The sequence below is a fragment of the Staurois parvus genome, unplaced genomic scaffold (assembly GCF_062004578.1).
Source record: "Staurois parvus isolate SC_StPar_1 unplaced genomic scaffold, SC_StPar_1.0 ptg000154l, whole genome shotgun sequence".
In the NCBI taxonomy this organism is placed as follows: domain Eukaryota; kingdom Metazoa; phylum Chordata; class Amphibia; order Anura; family Ranidae; genus Staurois; species Staurois parvus.
Window position 1 is genome coordinate 9,221,637 of NW_028317950.1, and position 17,929 is coordinate 9,239,565.

The 17,929-nt window shown below is 40.6% G+C and overlaps 1 protein-coding gene across 4 annotated transcripts in view; it reads left to right on the forward strand.

Annotated features, from left to right (window-relative positions):
* Positions 1-17,929, forward strand: part of PNPLA7 (patatin like domain 7, lysophospholipase) — a 346,161-nt gene that overhangs the window by 220,984 nt on the left and 107,248 nt on the right. For all 4 annotated transcript variants that reach the window (XM_089675020.1, XM_089675022.1, XM_089675023.1 and 1 more), the window contains 2 exons: positions 7,807-7,870; positions 11,839-12,007. In XM_089675020.1, coding sequence (XP_089531146.1) covers positions 7,807-7,870; positions 11,839-12,007 — 233 coding nt within the window. The remainder of the gene's footprint in view (positions 1-7,806; positions 7,871-11,838; positions 12,008-17,929) is intronic.

Here is a 17,929-nt window from a genome sequence, read left to right on the forward strand (position 1 = left end):
AAACAATATAATAATGGGTGGTCTAATGGTAGATGGTTTTTAGGCTATTTTTGTTTTAATATATGTGTTCATTTAAGTAAATAAAGGTTTACAATTGCTTTTATTAGTCCATTGCCATCATCATACCTTTCTTTTTTTATATATTAGTGGGCAGAGTTGAGCCCAAATCCATTTCTCTAGTGAGTTTTGAAAGTGCTGTGTTTTGTGAAGGGCTCCTTTGCCTGCTAGACATATATCTTTTCATGTTAATAACAGACCTGGAAGGTCTGTATAGTAGTATATTTAGCAGTTTTCCTGAAGTTACACATTAGCACAACTATGTGCATTATATTGTGAAAAGAGGACTGCACAGACAGTGCTAGAGCTATTCTAGGAGTCAGATCACGACTGCACATAAACAGGTACAGTAAGAATGACATCTATGCTCTTGGTTTTTTATTCTTTTTTTTTTATACTAAATTGTGGCACATTTTGTGGCTCCTCAGAAAAACTCTACTACTATTGTTCCATATTATCGCCCTTGACACCAGGGGTAAGCATGACAGCCATAAATACAGTCATTTATATTTCATTAGCTTTAACTTATGATTTTCATGCCTTGCTTGGCAGCTCCACTTGCATTACCCAATGGGGCATTTTTTGTATTTGACAAATTTCAATAAACACACTGTAGAAGATAGAATTTTCAGAAAGAGGTCACCAATGGCATCTTCTGTATTTTTCACTTAAAAGGGTTCATTTTAAGAGCTTTATTAAAGTGGAACTGCACTACATCTGAGTACCACAAACGCTATATAATTTTTTTTAATATTCAAAATAAACTCCACCATCCAGCCATGTCTCCATGCTTTATTTTGCTGAGAAATTGAAAAACACCTCCTGGCATTTCTGACAGTAGCCATCTTGAGTAAGGGCAGATTATTCATGTAGCAGTTGCTTCTTGGAATCCATCTGTCCTTAGCTCAGGCTTTGGCTGAGCTAAGACCCCTCCCCTGTTGAAGACTCTTGGGATGTATGACATAATTTACCTAGACATGGAAAGCAAGAAATAAATGAAGGAATTTAAAAAAAGGTTAAAAGTAAATATGATATACTTTCCTATCTATTTACTAATTCTATCAGCAAAAGGATTAGAAATAGTCCATGTTGATTTAGAGAGTGAAATTCCACTTTAAGTACTACTGTTATCTAAAATGGTAGCCAAACAAAACACAGTCCTTCAGAAGAAAAAACAGATTAGGTGGTCCTTGACCAAACTGTATCGCTTTACCTGCAGCAGAGAAATGACCATGATCCTAGAAAAAATGCATATTTGTTTTTACTGTGCTTTTACCACTTTTTTTATTACAGGACATGTGACTTACCGCGGGTTAGTTTTTTATGCATTTTTTCTGTTTTCCATTGATTTGAATGGGGAGAAGCATTTTTGGTGCGTTTTTTTTTTTTTTTTTTTTTTTTACCGCAACAAACCTGCAGCAAAAAGCATAATTTTATAAACCGCACCTGACTTGCAATGGATCAGTGTGAAAAGTTCTATAATACATGGTCACATACTTTTCTTCTGCTTTTACATTTAAAAATGGATCGGTGTGAAAGCAGCCTTACTATAAGTATTTCCACTGTCAGTTTACTTTAGCCGTTCACCTGCTGATCCATTTTAACCACTTCCCGTCCGCCCTATAGCAGAAGTACTGCTACAGGGCGGCACGGGTGCGCAAAATCACATACATATATATGATTTTGCATTCCTTGGTAGGGGGTGCACACGCCCTACCCACGCCACCGGGTCCCGGCCGGTGATTACTTGCCCGAGCATCTCCGACCAGGACGAGATCTGTTTGTAAACAAAACAGTTCTCTCCCCTGTCAGCTCCTGCACACTGCTTTGCATGTGTGTGCATATCACAGCCATGCAAAGCAGTGTGCTTACAGTGAAACACACACAGAGCACAGTTAACCCTTTGATTGGCCCACATCCTAACCCCCTCCTGCCCAGTGCAATTAGTACAGTGTCAGTTCTTTTTATTAGCACTGATCACTGTATTGGTGTCACTGGGGATGTCAGTGACACCAAGTCAGTTTCTCCTCAGTGTCAGAATTCCCACTGCAGTCCCGCTATAAGTCGCTGATCGCCGCCATTACTAGTAAACAGAAAAATAAAATACCAGTAAATTTACTGCCATTTTTAAATGCTATAACCTTCACGTAAACCAATAAAATTACACGTATTGGGATTTTTTTTAGCAAAGACATGTAGCAGAATAAATTTTGGCCTAAATTTATGACAAAATGTGACTTTTTACATTTTTTTACTGGACATGTTTAATAGCAAAAAGTCAAAAATATGTTTTTTTTTTCCTCAAAATTGTTGGTCTTTTTTTTTTTTTTTTTTTAATAGTGCAAAAACTTAGAAACACACAGGCGATCAAGTACCAGCAAAAGAAAGCTCTATTCCTGGGGGGAAAAGGACGTAAATTTCATTTGGGTGCAGCGTTGTATGACCGTGCAATTGTCAGTTAACGTAACGCAGCGCCGTAATGCAAAAAATGGCCTGGTCAGTAAGGGGGGTACATCCTCTGGAGGGCAAGGGGTTAAAGACTCTTCATGGCTTTGTATATTTTTTTGATAAATATGACCAAGAATGGCCATTATTGCACTCCTTATTGTTTGTGTTTTCTGTTTACCATTGCAATATTCTGGCCATTGCTACATCTTATTCTTGTTTAGTTTGCCTTGACATATGAAGAGAGGTTACTGGGCCTCTGTTCTCAAGGCATAGATGAAAAGTAATTTCCAGGATAAAGGGTTGTAGGTGAAATGTAGGTCACGGATAATGTTTAGCAGTCACTGAAAACTCCATTTACTGCAATTGTCATTTTCCTTTATGTGGAGTTAAGCTGATCAGAGAGGCTGGTGTGCACCAGATGATTACACAGACGGATACACAATATCTTCTAATGCAGTGGTTCTTAACCTGGGTTCGATCGAACCCCAGGGGTTCGGTGAGTCAGTCTCGGGGGTTCGGCGGAGGTGACCCACACCCGACTCATATGATTTGTGATGACATGCCCAGTGGTCGGCAAGCCGCGGCTCTTGTGTGCCGGGCACCCGCTCCCCTCCCTCTCGGGCGGCAGGGACTCAAATGCAATGATTGGCCAGTCTCGCTGCCACTCACATCCTGATAGCCAGTGATTGGCTGTCAGGATGTGTGTAGGCGGGGCAGCGTGACGAACGTGAGAGGAGCTAGGCTCCGCTCACAGTCCGCCCTGAAGACCGGAACGGCGCGGGAATACAGCGAGAGGAACGCGCGGAGCAAAGGTAAGTGAATTGACTCAGGGGGGACTTAATATGGGGGATGAATTAATATGGGGAATGAATTACTATAGGGGGGATGAATTACTATATGGGGGATGAATTACTATATGGGGGATGAATTATTATATGGGGGATGAATTACTATATGGGGGATGTATTACTATATGGGGGATGAATTACTATATGGGGGATGAATTACTATATGGGGGATGTATTACTATATGGGGGATGAATTACTATATGGGGGATGAATTACTATATGGGGGATGTATTACTATATGGGGGATGAATTACTATATGGGGGATGAATTACTATATGGGGGATGAATTACTATATGGGGGATGAATTACTATGGGGGATGAATTACTATATGGGGGAAGGAATTACTATAGGGGGGATGAATTACTATATGGGGGATGAATTACTATATGGGGGGATGAATTACTATGAGGGATGAATTACTATGGGGGATGAATTACTATATGGGGGATGAATTACTATGGGGGATGAATTTTCATACCGTTTGTTACAACATATCTTTGCGAGCAATCCTTTTAGAGGATGCTGGACATAAAGACGAAGAAAAGGAACAGACTTTGTTGCGAAAATGACATGAGAGTGGCACTTGCCAAGGAAATGCCGCGCATTTCTGAACTGGCCTCTGAAAGACAACAGCAGAAGTCACACTGATTTGCGGTAAATATTCATTATTTTGTTTTTGTGCGAAAATCATGTTTTAATGGTTTTGTTCTTTGTTCTTAATGGTTTTGTTCATTTTGTGCACCTATGTATAAATATATACCTATGTTTTGAATTTTAAAAATCATATTTTATTTTTCCAATTAAGAAGGGTTCGGTGAATGCGCATATGAAACTGGTGGGGTTCAGTACCTCCAAAAAGGTTAAGAACCACTGTTCTAATGTCTGCAGTATTGCAAATGCACATTAGACCTGCCACTCTATGCGGATCAACCACAGTGGTGCATTTAGACCCCAGGCTGTGACTTGCTGTTGTCCCCCAAATGAATTCACAATGGCATGTGGCTTATTTTGCTTATTTATAAATGGAGAAAAGCAAAATACCTTCTAAGAACAGCTTGTCAGGCTTGGTATAGCCATGGGATGGCAATGGGAAGATAATGGTCTGCAGAATGATTTGAACACATACTTTTTACCGGGTGTGCATGTTTACCCCAGAACAGGCACCCCTGGCATCAGCCTTATGCAAGAGAGAATAAGCCACCCGGAATTTTTGTTTTTTTCAAGTTTCATATTTTCTTGGTTTGTCTTTCTCACCTTTTGTAAGATTGGTTGGTCACAGAATATCTACAGAGGTACCAGACTATGCACAGCCATATCATGATTTGATTGCCAGTCTAAACTATTTTACCTGGACTGTGTTAATCTTGCAATTGTCCCATTATTATTATTATTATACAGTATTTATATAGCGCCAACAGTTTGCTCAGCGCTGTACATTACAATGGGAGACAATACATGAGACAGTACAGTAACAATGCAATGCGATACATGAGGGGTTCGAGGACCCTGCTCCTTGGAGCTTACAATCTAGGAGGAAGGGGATAGTGGTACGGGAGGAAAAGCTGTGGGGGATGGAGTTGTAGGAAGAGTGGAGGAGATCGGCAGTTAGCAGAGGGTGGGGTAGGCTTCTCTGAAGAGGTGGGTTTTTAGGGTGCGCCTAAAGGAGAGGAGAGTGGGTGATAGTCTGATGGATTGGGGTAGGGAGTTCCAGAGGATGGGTGATGCCCTGGAGAAGTCCTGGAGGCGGGCATGGGAGGAGGAGATCAGGGAACTAGAGAGAAGGAGGTCTTGTGATGAGCGGAGAGTGTGTTTTGGGTGGTATTTGGATATCAGGTCGGTGATGTAGTGTGGGGCAGTGTTATGAACAGCTTTCATGGAGAACAGTTTCAGAGATATGTTTTAAAACCTCTAATCACTGCTGTTCCCTTTGATGTAAGCAATGCCAGGAGCATCCAGTCCCTCCATAGGCAGAAATAGACATGTGCACGCCGGACAGATGCTTTTGTTCATTAAAGAATTTCGTTTCCTCATATTCGCTGTGCAGAACTGAATTCGTTTTCTGAATTAGTTTTGTATCTTCGGCATTCATTTTGCATATACATTGTTCCAGGTGGATGCCAAACACTTTGCAGTAAGATTGCTGTATATTCGATATATTATCGCATCAGATGGATTTGAATAGGAAACATTCAATATTTTTGGATGCTAGTCCAACCCACCAAAAGAAATGGTATGAGCTAATTGGACAGTATCAACTGGCAACATGTGCATCTGAATTAATACATGGAACAAAATTCAAATCCATTCATCATCCAAATTATCAAATAAATTCGAAAATCATTTCCCAACGACCTGAAGTACTAGTGCATCATGTGATGTCATCCTAACGGAGATGCGTGTACATTCGAATCTCTGAAAATTATATTTTTGTCCAAAAAAATTAATCGTAATGAAGTGCACATGTCTAGGCATAAATATATGCACTTGCTATGTCAAGTGTACCTGTTTTGCTGCAACCAGCAGATAGTAGTTTTCGAACATGGATGGGTCCTACCTATACATCTGTTGTCTTCCTGTGTCAAGAAGCATGTTTCGATTCCAACTTATGTTTAGCAGGTGAGACAATAAATTAATTTTTTTTTTAAAGAGAAATACAAGGCACTGATTACCTTCATAGAAAAATGCTAGCTGCTTGGTTTTAAGCTGATCATCTGGCATTATTAAACCTTTTATCTGTGGACATAGCACATATACAGATTCAGGAAAGTCAGAGCAAAGCCAGAGGCGCTCCTCTATATACGCAATATCAAAACCAAAATACCAGCATGACAGCCAGACAGAAACCATCAACGGCAGCCTAAATGTTTCTTTCATGAAAGAATTCCTTTTAAAATCTGGAATCTGATTGGTTTCTTGGTTTACCACATTTATCCCTAAATAAACCAGCACATCTTTGTAGCATTGCCTTGGTAACAAAGAGGTCATCTTAGTTCACTTGTAAAGTCATAATTGACAATTATTGTGTATATTTTTACTGCATTTTTCTCTTTAAAAGGTTACTAATAGGCAGGACTTTTTCATTTGTTTTAATATTATTGCAGGAATGGCATTGATGTTCGGGTACTTACAACTGTTTAGCTTTAGGCTGTATCGCGGTTAGACTAATAGAAGTGTTTAAAGGTTGCCAAGAGCTACTGCATGTTGCACATTGCTCATTAAAATGGAGCTTTCAGTAACTTTACAAATCTGGCTAAATACACTCCCATCCCTCCCCACTTTCTGAGATCGTGAAAAAAGGAACATCTTTTTGCACAAAGCGTGATAAAAAAGGGTACAGCCCATCGCAACCCAGTGAAGCACACCACGAAGAATTAATGCAGAAGAAAAAAAATTAGTTTAATGGACTGATACTGATTTTTTATTTTTTTACCTGTTTTACTACCATTTGAGAATAACAAATATAAATCAAGTCATTTAGCAATCGTATAGAAGATTTTGCATCCAAAAGATTACGAAGCTACTAGTTCCTGACAATATACAGCATAACCGTATATTATAATTTCTAAAAAGCTACACCTTTTATCATTAAAAAGCAGTCCTGAAAGAGGAGCTTCAGTCAGGTTTCCAAAAGTTAAAACTCAGCAGCTGGAAAAACTGTATCTGCTTACTTTTCATAAGAGGACACTCATCTGTCCAGGGATCCAGCGCTGGCCTCACCTGGGCCCGTTTTTCACCAGTCTTCAAATCCTCCGATATGTCCCAAAAGGTTGCAAGGGGGTGGGACGAACTTCCATTTGGACAGCCTATGTGATCGGAGCGGAAGTGGGAAGGGGATACTTGCCAAAACTAGGTGTGGCAGGGGGGAGGGGGAGAAGAAAAAGCGGAACTTCCCCTTTTGGGTGAAGTTTCGCTTTAAGCTCTAGTCAAGTGATTTTTACCTAGCCTGAGATGATGTTATCAAAATGCTGAAGATATGAGGGAGTATTTTCATAGTCCTCTATCCCAGAGGGGTCAGACTGTTCATGGTAACTTTGTAACAAGTAACAAGATGAGAGCCTGCAGCAGGTGGCTGCTCTGTGACAAACATTTGTGAAAATGACCAAGAACTGCACAGGCACCAAGCTTTACATGATTGTGTCATCAGTGAACAACCATCTCGGTCCAGGAACTAGATGCTGACCCTGGATGATGCCTTAACAAAGATGGCACCATCTTTTTTGCGAGAAAGGCAGGAGAACACATAGGGGGAGCAATGTGTTCTCCAAGATAAGAGTTACACTTACCCAACACATAGCATATATACATTGTACTTGAAAAAATATGTATGATGCTAGGTTAATAAATGAGACACATTTCCTAAAGACTGGGTCTCTTTAAAAGTATACTCCGGTGCTTTAAATGAGCAATATATGGATATATATTTTATTTAATTATTCTTTTTCCCCTCAGGACCCACTTTGTTGCTTACCAGTGACAATATCAAGCAGCGCCTTGGATCAGCGGCTCTGGACAGGTTCGTAGTTTTTTAAAATTTTTCTTTTTTTTATTTTGTCACACACAACGAACATATTTAGCATTCTACAGTGAAGGAAATAAGTATTTGATCCCCTGCTGATTTTGAATGTTTTCCCACACACAAAGAAATGATCAGTCTAAAAATCGACTGGTAGGTGTATTGTAACACAGAGAGACAGAATAGCAACAAAAAATTCAAAAGAAATGCATGTCTAACAAATTATGTACTGATTTGTATGTTTCATGCGGGAAATATGTATTGATCCCCTATCATTCAGCAGGATTTCTGACTGCCAGGTGTCTTTCATACAGGTAACAAGCTGAGATTAGAAGCAGTCTATTAAAGGGAGTGCTGCTAATCTCATTTTGTTACCTGTATAAAAGACACCTTTCCACAGGAGCAATCAAACAATCAGATTCCAAACTCTCCACCATGGCAAAGACCAAAGAGCTGTCCAAGGATGTCAGGGACAAGATTGCAGACCTACACAAAGCTGGACTGGGCTACCAAACTATCGCCAAGCAGCTTGGTAAGAAGGTGACAACAGTTGGTGCAATCATTCGCAAATGGAAGAAACACAAAACAACTGTCAGTCTCCCTAGGTCTGGTGCACCATGCAAGATCTCACCTCGTGGAGTGTCAGTGATCATGAGAACAGTGAGGAATCATCCCAGAACTACACGTAAGGATCTTGTCAATGATCTCCAGGCAGCTGGGACAACAGTCACCAAGAAAACAATTGGTAACACACTACGCCGACAAGGATTGAAATCCTGCAGTGCCCACAAGGTCCCTCTGCTCAAGAAAGCACATGTCCAGGCCCGTCTGAAGTTTGCCACCGAACATCTGAATGATGCAGAGGAGGACTGGTTGAAAGTGTTGTGGTCAGATGAGTCCAAAATGGAGCTCTTTGGCATCAACTTAACTCGCCGTGTTTGGAGGAGGAGGAATGCTGCCTATGACCCCAAGAACACCATCCCAACTGTCAAACATGGTGGTGGAAACCTTCTGCTTTGTGGGTGTTTTCTGCTAAGGGGACAGGACAACTGCACTGCATCAATGGGATAATGGACGGGGCAATGTACCGTCAAATCTTTGGTGAGAACCTTCTTCCCTCAGCCAGGGCATTGAAAATGGGTCGTGGATGGGTGTTCCAGCATGACAATGACCCAAAACACATGACCAAGGCAACAAACGAGTGGCTCAAGAAGAAGCACATTAACCTCCCTGGCAGTATTCCCGAGTGTAGCTCGGGATAAAGTTTCAGCACCAAAAGCGGTAACCCCGAGCTACACTCGGGAATACCCTGAAGCGTTGCTCCTGGATCCCTTCCGCACTTACCTTGTCCTGCGCTCCCGCGATGTCCCCCCTGCAGCATCTCCTCCGGCCGATGCCGGCATCTTTTTCGGGTTCCGTTCCCTGCAACATTGGGACGTACAGGGACAGAACCGGCGGGAAATTTTAAAATGTCAAAAAGTGACATACACTAAATTCTCATAATAAAACATTACTGTATCAAACCATATCACATACATTTTGTCCCGAGTGCTTTATCCTGCGCTCTGCCTGTATTTTTACTGTTCTTTCTGCCTGGAAACTGAGAAATGTCCATGGCGTCCAAAAAGCGTCCCTTTAGGTCAAAAGCGGTTTTAGACCAGCTAGAGAACAGCAATAGTAAATTAGAACTACTTGCAGAATGGAGTGATAATGATTCGTGGGGGAAATTCGTCGTCAGACACTGAAAACGATTTTGCGACTAAGATCAGTGATGTGCGAACTTGGCGCTCTATTTCAAATTTCAGTGTTTTTGGTTTGATTATATTATTGAATTCAATTAATTATTATTATAGTAGTATTATTTTTTATGATTATTTATTAAATTATAATTTATGATTTTGTGTTTCAAATTTTAACATACCCGGAATGTTTACTAGACTCTTTTTCGGGCAGATTTCAGTGAGTTATTCCTAAGAATTACAGGCCTATAATAAAAAAACAACATATTTCCATGCAAAAAATGTACCGCTTTGAGCACAGAAATACTGACATAATCAGACCGCTAGGGAGGTTAAGGTCCTGGAGTGGCCTAGCCAGTCTGTGGATGGAGCTGAAAGTTCGAGTTGCCAAATGTCAGCCACCAAACCTTAATGACTTGGAGAGGATCTGCCAAGAGGAGTGGGCCAAAATCCCTCCTGAGATGTGTGCAAACCTGGTGGCCAACTACAGAAAACATCTGTTCTCTGTGATTGCCAACAAGGGATTTGCCACCAAGTACTAAGTCATTTTTGCGAAGGGGATCAAATACTTATTTCCCTCATGAACATGCAAATCAGTGTATAATTTGTTAGACATGCATTTCTTTTGTATTTTTTGTTGCTATTCTGTCTCAGTGTTACAATACACCTACCATTCGATTTTGTGACTAATCATTTCTTTGTGAGTGGACAAACATTCAAAATCAGCAGGGGATCAAATACTTATTTCCTTCACTGTATATTACAAGAATCAGTTTAAGGGCCTATACACACAATGCTCCAGTTTAGTGTGCCAGCAGCTGTCAGTTTTGACTTCAGTGAGCTGCTGTGAGGGGCCAGTGTGATGCACATTTCAGCACATCACACAGTTTTCTTTTCTTTTCTTTTTTTTGATAATTTTTTTTTTTTAAAGTGCAGAAAGTGACCATTCATGTGCTGCTGTGCAGCGCGGTTCATAGTGCTGCTGTGCAGTCACATGAGGCGCTTCACTGTGAGTTGCAGTAAACTGCAGCATGTCTGAATATTACTGGAGCTCACTATACCACACTTCCCACCTGCTTTGCATTGTGAACAGGATAAATAGAAAAACTTTTTTTTATGTGTCCTAGAAGTGACTGGTATTTATTCAGTGTGAAAGAGCCCTAAATATTTGTATCAGCCAGTTTATCTTCATATTCTTTTATACATTGATAGTATTCTGAAAGATCATATGTCAGACGGTATCGTGCTGGTGGCATATAGCAGTGCCCTCTTTGCTCCTCGTACCTCCGTTTATGGTCATTAAACCATAAAACGTCAGCTTCACCTATGTTTGTCCTTTCCAATTCTGTGTCTTGAGCTTATTATAGAAATTCAGCCCTCTTAAACATTGCCATCTCTGCTATGCATCTGCAAACTTTCTCTTATGTATGGTAGCTGTTGCAAATCAGGACTGCATGGCAACCAAACATCACTTAAGTCCATCAGCAGTTCCACCATTGTCAATAACACACCAACTGATCCACAGGGATTGTTGTTATCACATACAGTGCACATTGCATCATGGGCATCAGTCTGGAAGACTTCTTGCCCTTGACAATGCCCATACACTCTAACTCTATCCATTCCCACCGGTCACAAAGCCATAATAACTGAGAATAATGAAGGAAGGTAGAATTAGTGTGTATAGGCATTGCCAAGGGTTGCCTAATGTTTGGATTACCTTGTCACACTGCATTTACATATTTAACTCCATTTTAATCCTCCCACAAGTGAGCATTAAGAAATAGGAAGACAGAGCTTATGTGGTTGCTTCACTGCTGATTGTAAACCATTTTATCGTATTTACAAACCAGTAAAGTGTAATATACCTGTCGAGAGTTGTGCAGTGGGTAGTGGCCAGGCTCATTAGTACCAGTTCCTGCCCACTGGAATTTGGTGTTAAATTTCCCATATGTGCAGATGGTAGATTGACAAAGACAGGAGATGGTGGTTAGAAGATAAGACCTCCAAAAAACAGAGCATTCAAATTAACTTTTTATTTGCAAAATAGGAACATAACAGCGGCAACTGCATCTGATTAAATTGAAGCCTAGAAAGGGTTCTTATTTTTTGCACTCCTTTGGTCTCATCTATAGGGGCCGTGCAACAAGCTGGGTGCAATGTCAGGTGACTTAAAAATAGCTTGGTGTGTATTCCCTGTGTTAAAATGCTGCTTAATTTGTGTTGCAGTGTACATGAGTACAGACTATCCAGTTGGCTTGGCCAACAAGAGGACATTCACCGAATTGTCCTGTATCAGTCTGACTACTGCCTTACACCATGGACCCAGCGCTGCATACGGCAGGCCGACTGCATCCTCATTGTTGGGCTGGGAGAGCAGGAACCCACTGTTGGAGAGGTAAGTGCCCTTTAGAATGCAGATTCTATGTAGTACACTTATATTTTTCTAGCTGCTGTGCTACTGAAGTTATACTCTATAACCCACATGTGTCGTTGCTGGGACTGATGCATCAAGGTGTCAGTACTGGCCACACATCCTGCATTCTCCTAGATTTACCATTAATTGTATAGTGCAAGGACCTTCCTGATAAGGTGCACATTGAATAGATCTTTTGGTGGGCCTTTGCACTACATAGTTGGTAAGTCTAGAGGTTGCACAATCAGATCGTAATGTGTTTGGACAGCGTATAAATGGTAAATATTTTATACACCCAGGAACTAGTGTCTAGCTCTCCAATTACAGTTTTGAATTCAGAGAAGTTTATGGTTAATTGCTGGCAGTGAGGAAATTGCAGCTATTAGTAAGGCAGTCATAATTGTCAATGATTAAAGTATGGCAGATGCCATATGGCTGTCAAAAACGTTTTAAGCAGAAAAAAATGTACACTTGGGTTATAGGAGTATTGAATGTGTATGATGCTGTAGAGAAAAGAAATTTATCTTATACTGGATTCTTCTGGGAGGAACAATTTTGACTGAGTAAGAGTTCCAGACCTCCTGGAGGGATTAAAAGGTATCTGTTGAGATAGTCACCTGAACCAAAAGAAATTGGCTACATCAAGCAACATTTATCTTGTGTCAGTGGCCTAAGGAAATATGTTATTAGAAAAAAAAATTAAGTTATATGCATAAACTGTTACAATGAACCTGACAAGAACCATAACTGCAGGCCCAGGCCAGTATGAACATTGCAATAATTATATTCAACTCTTCTGCAATTTGCACTTATGTAATTACCGAAGAACAAACTGCTAGAAAAACCGCCTGTGCTGCCCATCCCCTATCCCTTTTGATTAGCCAGTCAATTTTGTAAGGCAGAATGCTTATCTAGACCTATTGCTGGGGCCTTCATTGTTTTCATTCCTGCTCTAGAGACATTGTCAATCCACAGCTAAACTTTAGCATATCTGATGTGACTGATCTTTGACAGACCTTGAGACTGATATATTAAATCTAGAAAAAAGAAAATTAGCATAAAATGGACAACCACTAGAATTCTTGGTCTTTGTTTCCTTAACATGCTATGTGAAACCTGGATGCTTTTCTTTTCTAATTCAGTTGTGTTCTAATTTCAGTTTCTCTGATGTTAATGCAATAGCCCCTGTAATGCAATGCTGGACACAATACCCAAAAGCAAGTTATATACATGCAATACACATGTAGTCACACATACAATACACAGGTATGTTTAGCCAGCATTTACACCATTATTCCAAGCATGTGAGAGACTCTCTACCAAATGAACACCTGCCCTGGCACATCATAGCATTCACTCGGCACTCCAAGAAATAACAGAATCCAACTGCAATATTCTTGCACTGTCAAAACCTCCACTTTTATTATCGCACGACACACAGGAGGATATACAGGTGAAATTCGAAAAATTAGAATATCGTGCAATAGTTCATTTATTTCAGTAATGCAACCTAAAAGGTGAAACTAATATATGAGATAGACTCATTACATGCAAAACAAGATAGTTCAAGCCGTGATTTGTCATAATTGTGATGATTATGGCTTACAGCTCATGAAAACCTCAAATCCACAATCTCAGAAAATTAGAATATTACATGCAATCAATAAAACAAGGATTGTACATAGATCAATATCGGACCTCTGAAAAGTATAAGCATGCATATGTACTCAGTACTTTGTTTGAGCCCCTTTTGCAGCAATTACTGCCTCAATGCAGCGTGGCATGGAAGCTATGAGCCTGTGGCACTGCTGAGGTGTTATGGAAGACCAGGATGCTTCAATGGCGGCCTTCAGCTCTTCTGCATTGTTCGGTCTCATGTCTCTCATCTTGCTCTTGGCAATGCCCCATAAATTCCCTATGGGGTTCAGGTCAGGCGAGTTTGCTGGCCAATCAAGCACAGTAATCCCACGGTCATTGAACCACGTTTTGGTGCTTTTGGCAGTGTGGGCAGGTGCCAAGTCCTGCTGGAAAGCGACTTGACAAGAGTAATACGACATTTGAAGCCCATGTCCAGGATCCGTCTGTGTGTGGTGGCTCTTGATTCACTGACTCCAGCCTCAGTCCACTCCTTGTGAAAGTCCCCAACACTTTTGAATGGCTTTTTCCTGACAATCCTCTCCAGGCTGCGGTCATCCCTGCTGCTTGTGCACCTTTTTCTTCCACACTTTTCCCTTCAACATAACTTTCTATTAATGTGCTTTGATACAGCACTTTGGGAACATCCAACTTCTTTTGCAATTACCTTTTGAGGCTTTCCCTCCTTATGGAGGGTGTCAATGATGGTTTTCTGCACAACTGTCAGGTCAGCAGTCTTTCCCATGATTGTGATTCCTACTGAACCAGACTGAGAGACCATTTAAAGGCTCAGGAACCCTTTGCAGGTGTTATGGCTTAATTAGCTGATTAGAGTGGGACACTTTGAGCCTAGAATATTGCACCTTTTCACAATATTCTAATTTTCTGAGATTGTGGATTTGGGGTTTTCATGAGCTGTAAGCCATAATCATCACAATTATGACAAATCACGGCTTGAACTATCTTGCTTTGCATGTAATGAGTCTATCTCATATATTTCACCTTTTAAGTTGCATTACTGAAATAAATGAACTTTTGTACGATGTTCTAATTTTTTGAGTTTCACCTGTATCCTATAGTCATCACAATCTGCATAATAACGCACACCAATAATAATGTGAGCATTACAGCATGAAATAAATACATCTTTTGAAAGCGTCACAGCATAGAATTAATACATTACCAAAGCTATGGGAAGATGGGAAGGAACAGACCCCATCAGAACCATAATGCTCAAGGGGTCGCGGAGAAGCCTTAAACACGCCCAATCGATGAGTCCATAAAGCCTTGTCAAGAGTCCCAGCGTCAGAGCGCCCCCTTTCGCATAAGAAGGCTCCCAACTGACCGTGTTCAGGCTTCCCATTATATACCCTGTTTTGGCATCTTTCCTGAAATGGGCGGGCATCACGCCCACTCTAGGAGGAGCCAGCAGAACGGTTCCATTAGTCACACCCAGCCACTTTACTAGCAAACAACGTCTTATCTAGTAATATCACACTTTTTCCACAAATCAGCTTCTTATCTACCCTTAACTTAAAGATTTAAACATTTTTAAATGCACAAACAAGTTCTGATCTAATTTAAGCAGTCTAATGTAACATTTCTAGATGTCACAAACACGTTCAATCCCACAAACACTTCTTATCTGCTTTAGGCAGTCTAATGTCTTGTGACTCTGTTCCTTTAGCCTAGAAAAATGACATGAATGTCATTTTTCGTGCTTCTTGCATATGGGCAACAATGCTTTATTGTAAAAATTCCCCAAGAAACAAAGGGGTTTATTTACTAAAGCTGGAGAGTCCAAAATCAGACTCCCTTCTGCATAGAAACCAATCAGCTTCCAGGTTTCATTGCCAAAGCTTCATTGAACAAGCTGAGGTTAGAAGCTGATTGGTTTCTATGCAGAAGGGAGTCTGATTTTGGACTCTCCAGCTTTAGTAAATAAACCCCAAAGGGTCCAAGGCCAACACATTTCATAGGCATTACAGCCCCCTAGACATAAACCAGTGAATCCTAGGGTAATATTAGGCTAACTTTATGGTACATAATGCCACAACCATCTCATAAATCTCTACCCACTTTAAAGTGTGTATAAATCCTCACCTTGTAAAACTTCCCATTTAGTTTAAAATAGAAATAAAAGACAAAACATTTGTGTATAGCTATAAAGAAATATAGATAACTTTTTTCCCTTTTTTGTTAATGGTCACATACTTTTTGTTCTCAGCAGCATAGAGAGGTAAGGAAGGAGAAACAGCAGCACACTGAGCTTCCCAGTGAATGCGGGGAACGTGTCAGCAGCAGTCTGATCATTGGAGGAGAGTGCATTGAGTTCCCAGCACAGCTAGAAAACTGACCAAGCTGTGCTCCTATCCTTAGTGTAGTCAATTTGTATTAGGAAAGCAGAGGGCTCGGCAGGAACACTAGGGTTTTCACACAAAGGAAGCAATACATAGAGAGCAGGATACTTTTTCAATTACACGGTATAGCAGGCACATGTCAAGAATATGAAATGTTGGGTGTAACATATTCTTTAAGACAAAAGATGACATGAACGTAGGTGAGAATTTCGTAAATAATGTTGGACGGTTTAAACAAAGGATACGGAGCTGTGCTTGTTCAGAACAGGCTGTTCATGTAGGTATCATTTAACTGGAAGCACCATGGGCAGTTCATGTAGGGGGTATGTAATTAAATTAATCCCTCTATTACAATAACGTATTCGGCTCATTTCTTTGTAATGTAGCACCTCATTTCATCTCTTGTGCTTGAACATGTACCGACCCCAGCTGCGGATCTGTATTCATTTCCAGAAAATAAATCCTATTTGTACTTAGTTTAGTTTGTAATTACTATTTCCCTCCTGTGCAGCTCTCCAGCGTAAGCCTTCATATTTATAGATAATTACACAGAGCAGCACAATAAGGAGACCTGACTGTCAGCTAGAAGGCACGGTGGCAGAGCCAAGCCGCAGAGCTCTTGACAACCTGTACGGTCAATCATGCTCTCATATTGATGGCCTTGGAGTTCTGTAGCTCAAATATTGGTTTGATTTCCACTTTAATAGACTTCCTGCCCAGACGTGCAGAGGCTGCTGGCAATCGGTAGACAGCTAAGGGATTTTAAATTCCGTGTATATTATACCAGTCTAGTGAATCCACATGTGCTGTGCGGGTTTCTATCAGGACACATAGTCACCAACATCTTAAAAGCATCTTCCTTTGAATGAAAGGAAACCTGTCATTACTTTAAAGAGCTGCTTGGGCTGGCACTATTGGCCACTTTCTGAGATTGCTAGTTGCCTGATTTTATTTGCTGATCCTTTGACTGCAGTATTTGAGCTACGGACCTGGAATGAGAACGCAGTCCAGAAGTTATGATTCAATTAGCCATAAAGCTTGAAATATACTTATTCTAAGTAAGTGGAAATATTGAGGGGTCAGTGAAACAGGCAGGCATCTTACATTCAGAAAAGAAGTGCAGCTTCTGAATTTCTTTCACAATGTTTTTATTGAAAGAATAAAAGCAAGCGACACACAAAAAGAACAGAGATGGAATGTGACAATGTGTATGTTGATAAATGCCCATCAATATAACAAAATACAGCCCTGCGTGGCAGAGTACAAAACAACAGTTTTCTCCACCAGGGAGGTGATCGATGCAACTGACAACAACTTAAGAACGTAATGGCTGTTTACACCTCGGAAATCTAGGTAGCAGTTAAGCTAGGTAAAGATTGGATCCAGAGCAGCATTTGAAGTTGATGTGCATGAGTATCTCTAAGGATGGTTCTGGTTTAGATACTGTATATAAAGAGGCCACAAAGGATTGCATCGTTTCCAGATACAGACATATAACCATATATGAAATAGTGTATATAATTATATGAAAACAGGGAAATTAGAAAAGTGGAGAGGATGAAGTTTATGTCAAAAATAAAATAGGGAAACAGAAGGGAGAACAGGAAGTGGGGGGGACCAGGATGGGGTAATATACCCTGAGGGTCCATTGTGGGCATGACTATAGAACCATAGGTGGCCCCATAGATGGAAACTGATCTAACCAAGGTTGCCAAATATGTAGAAACTTGTCATGCGTATCAGTGAGAAATGCCATAGTTTTTATTCACTTGCATACTGTGTACTCGCTGTTTTACCTTGTCGAAGGAAAGGACTGGCGTTTTCCAGATTTTTGCAGTTGTTTTTTTTCTGGATTTCTTTTATGACACACTTTCTTTAAAGAGGAAACCACAGAGCCCCAGCCTTCAGT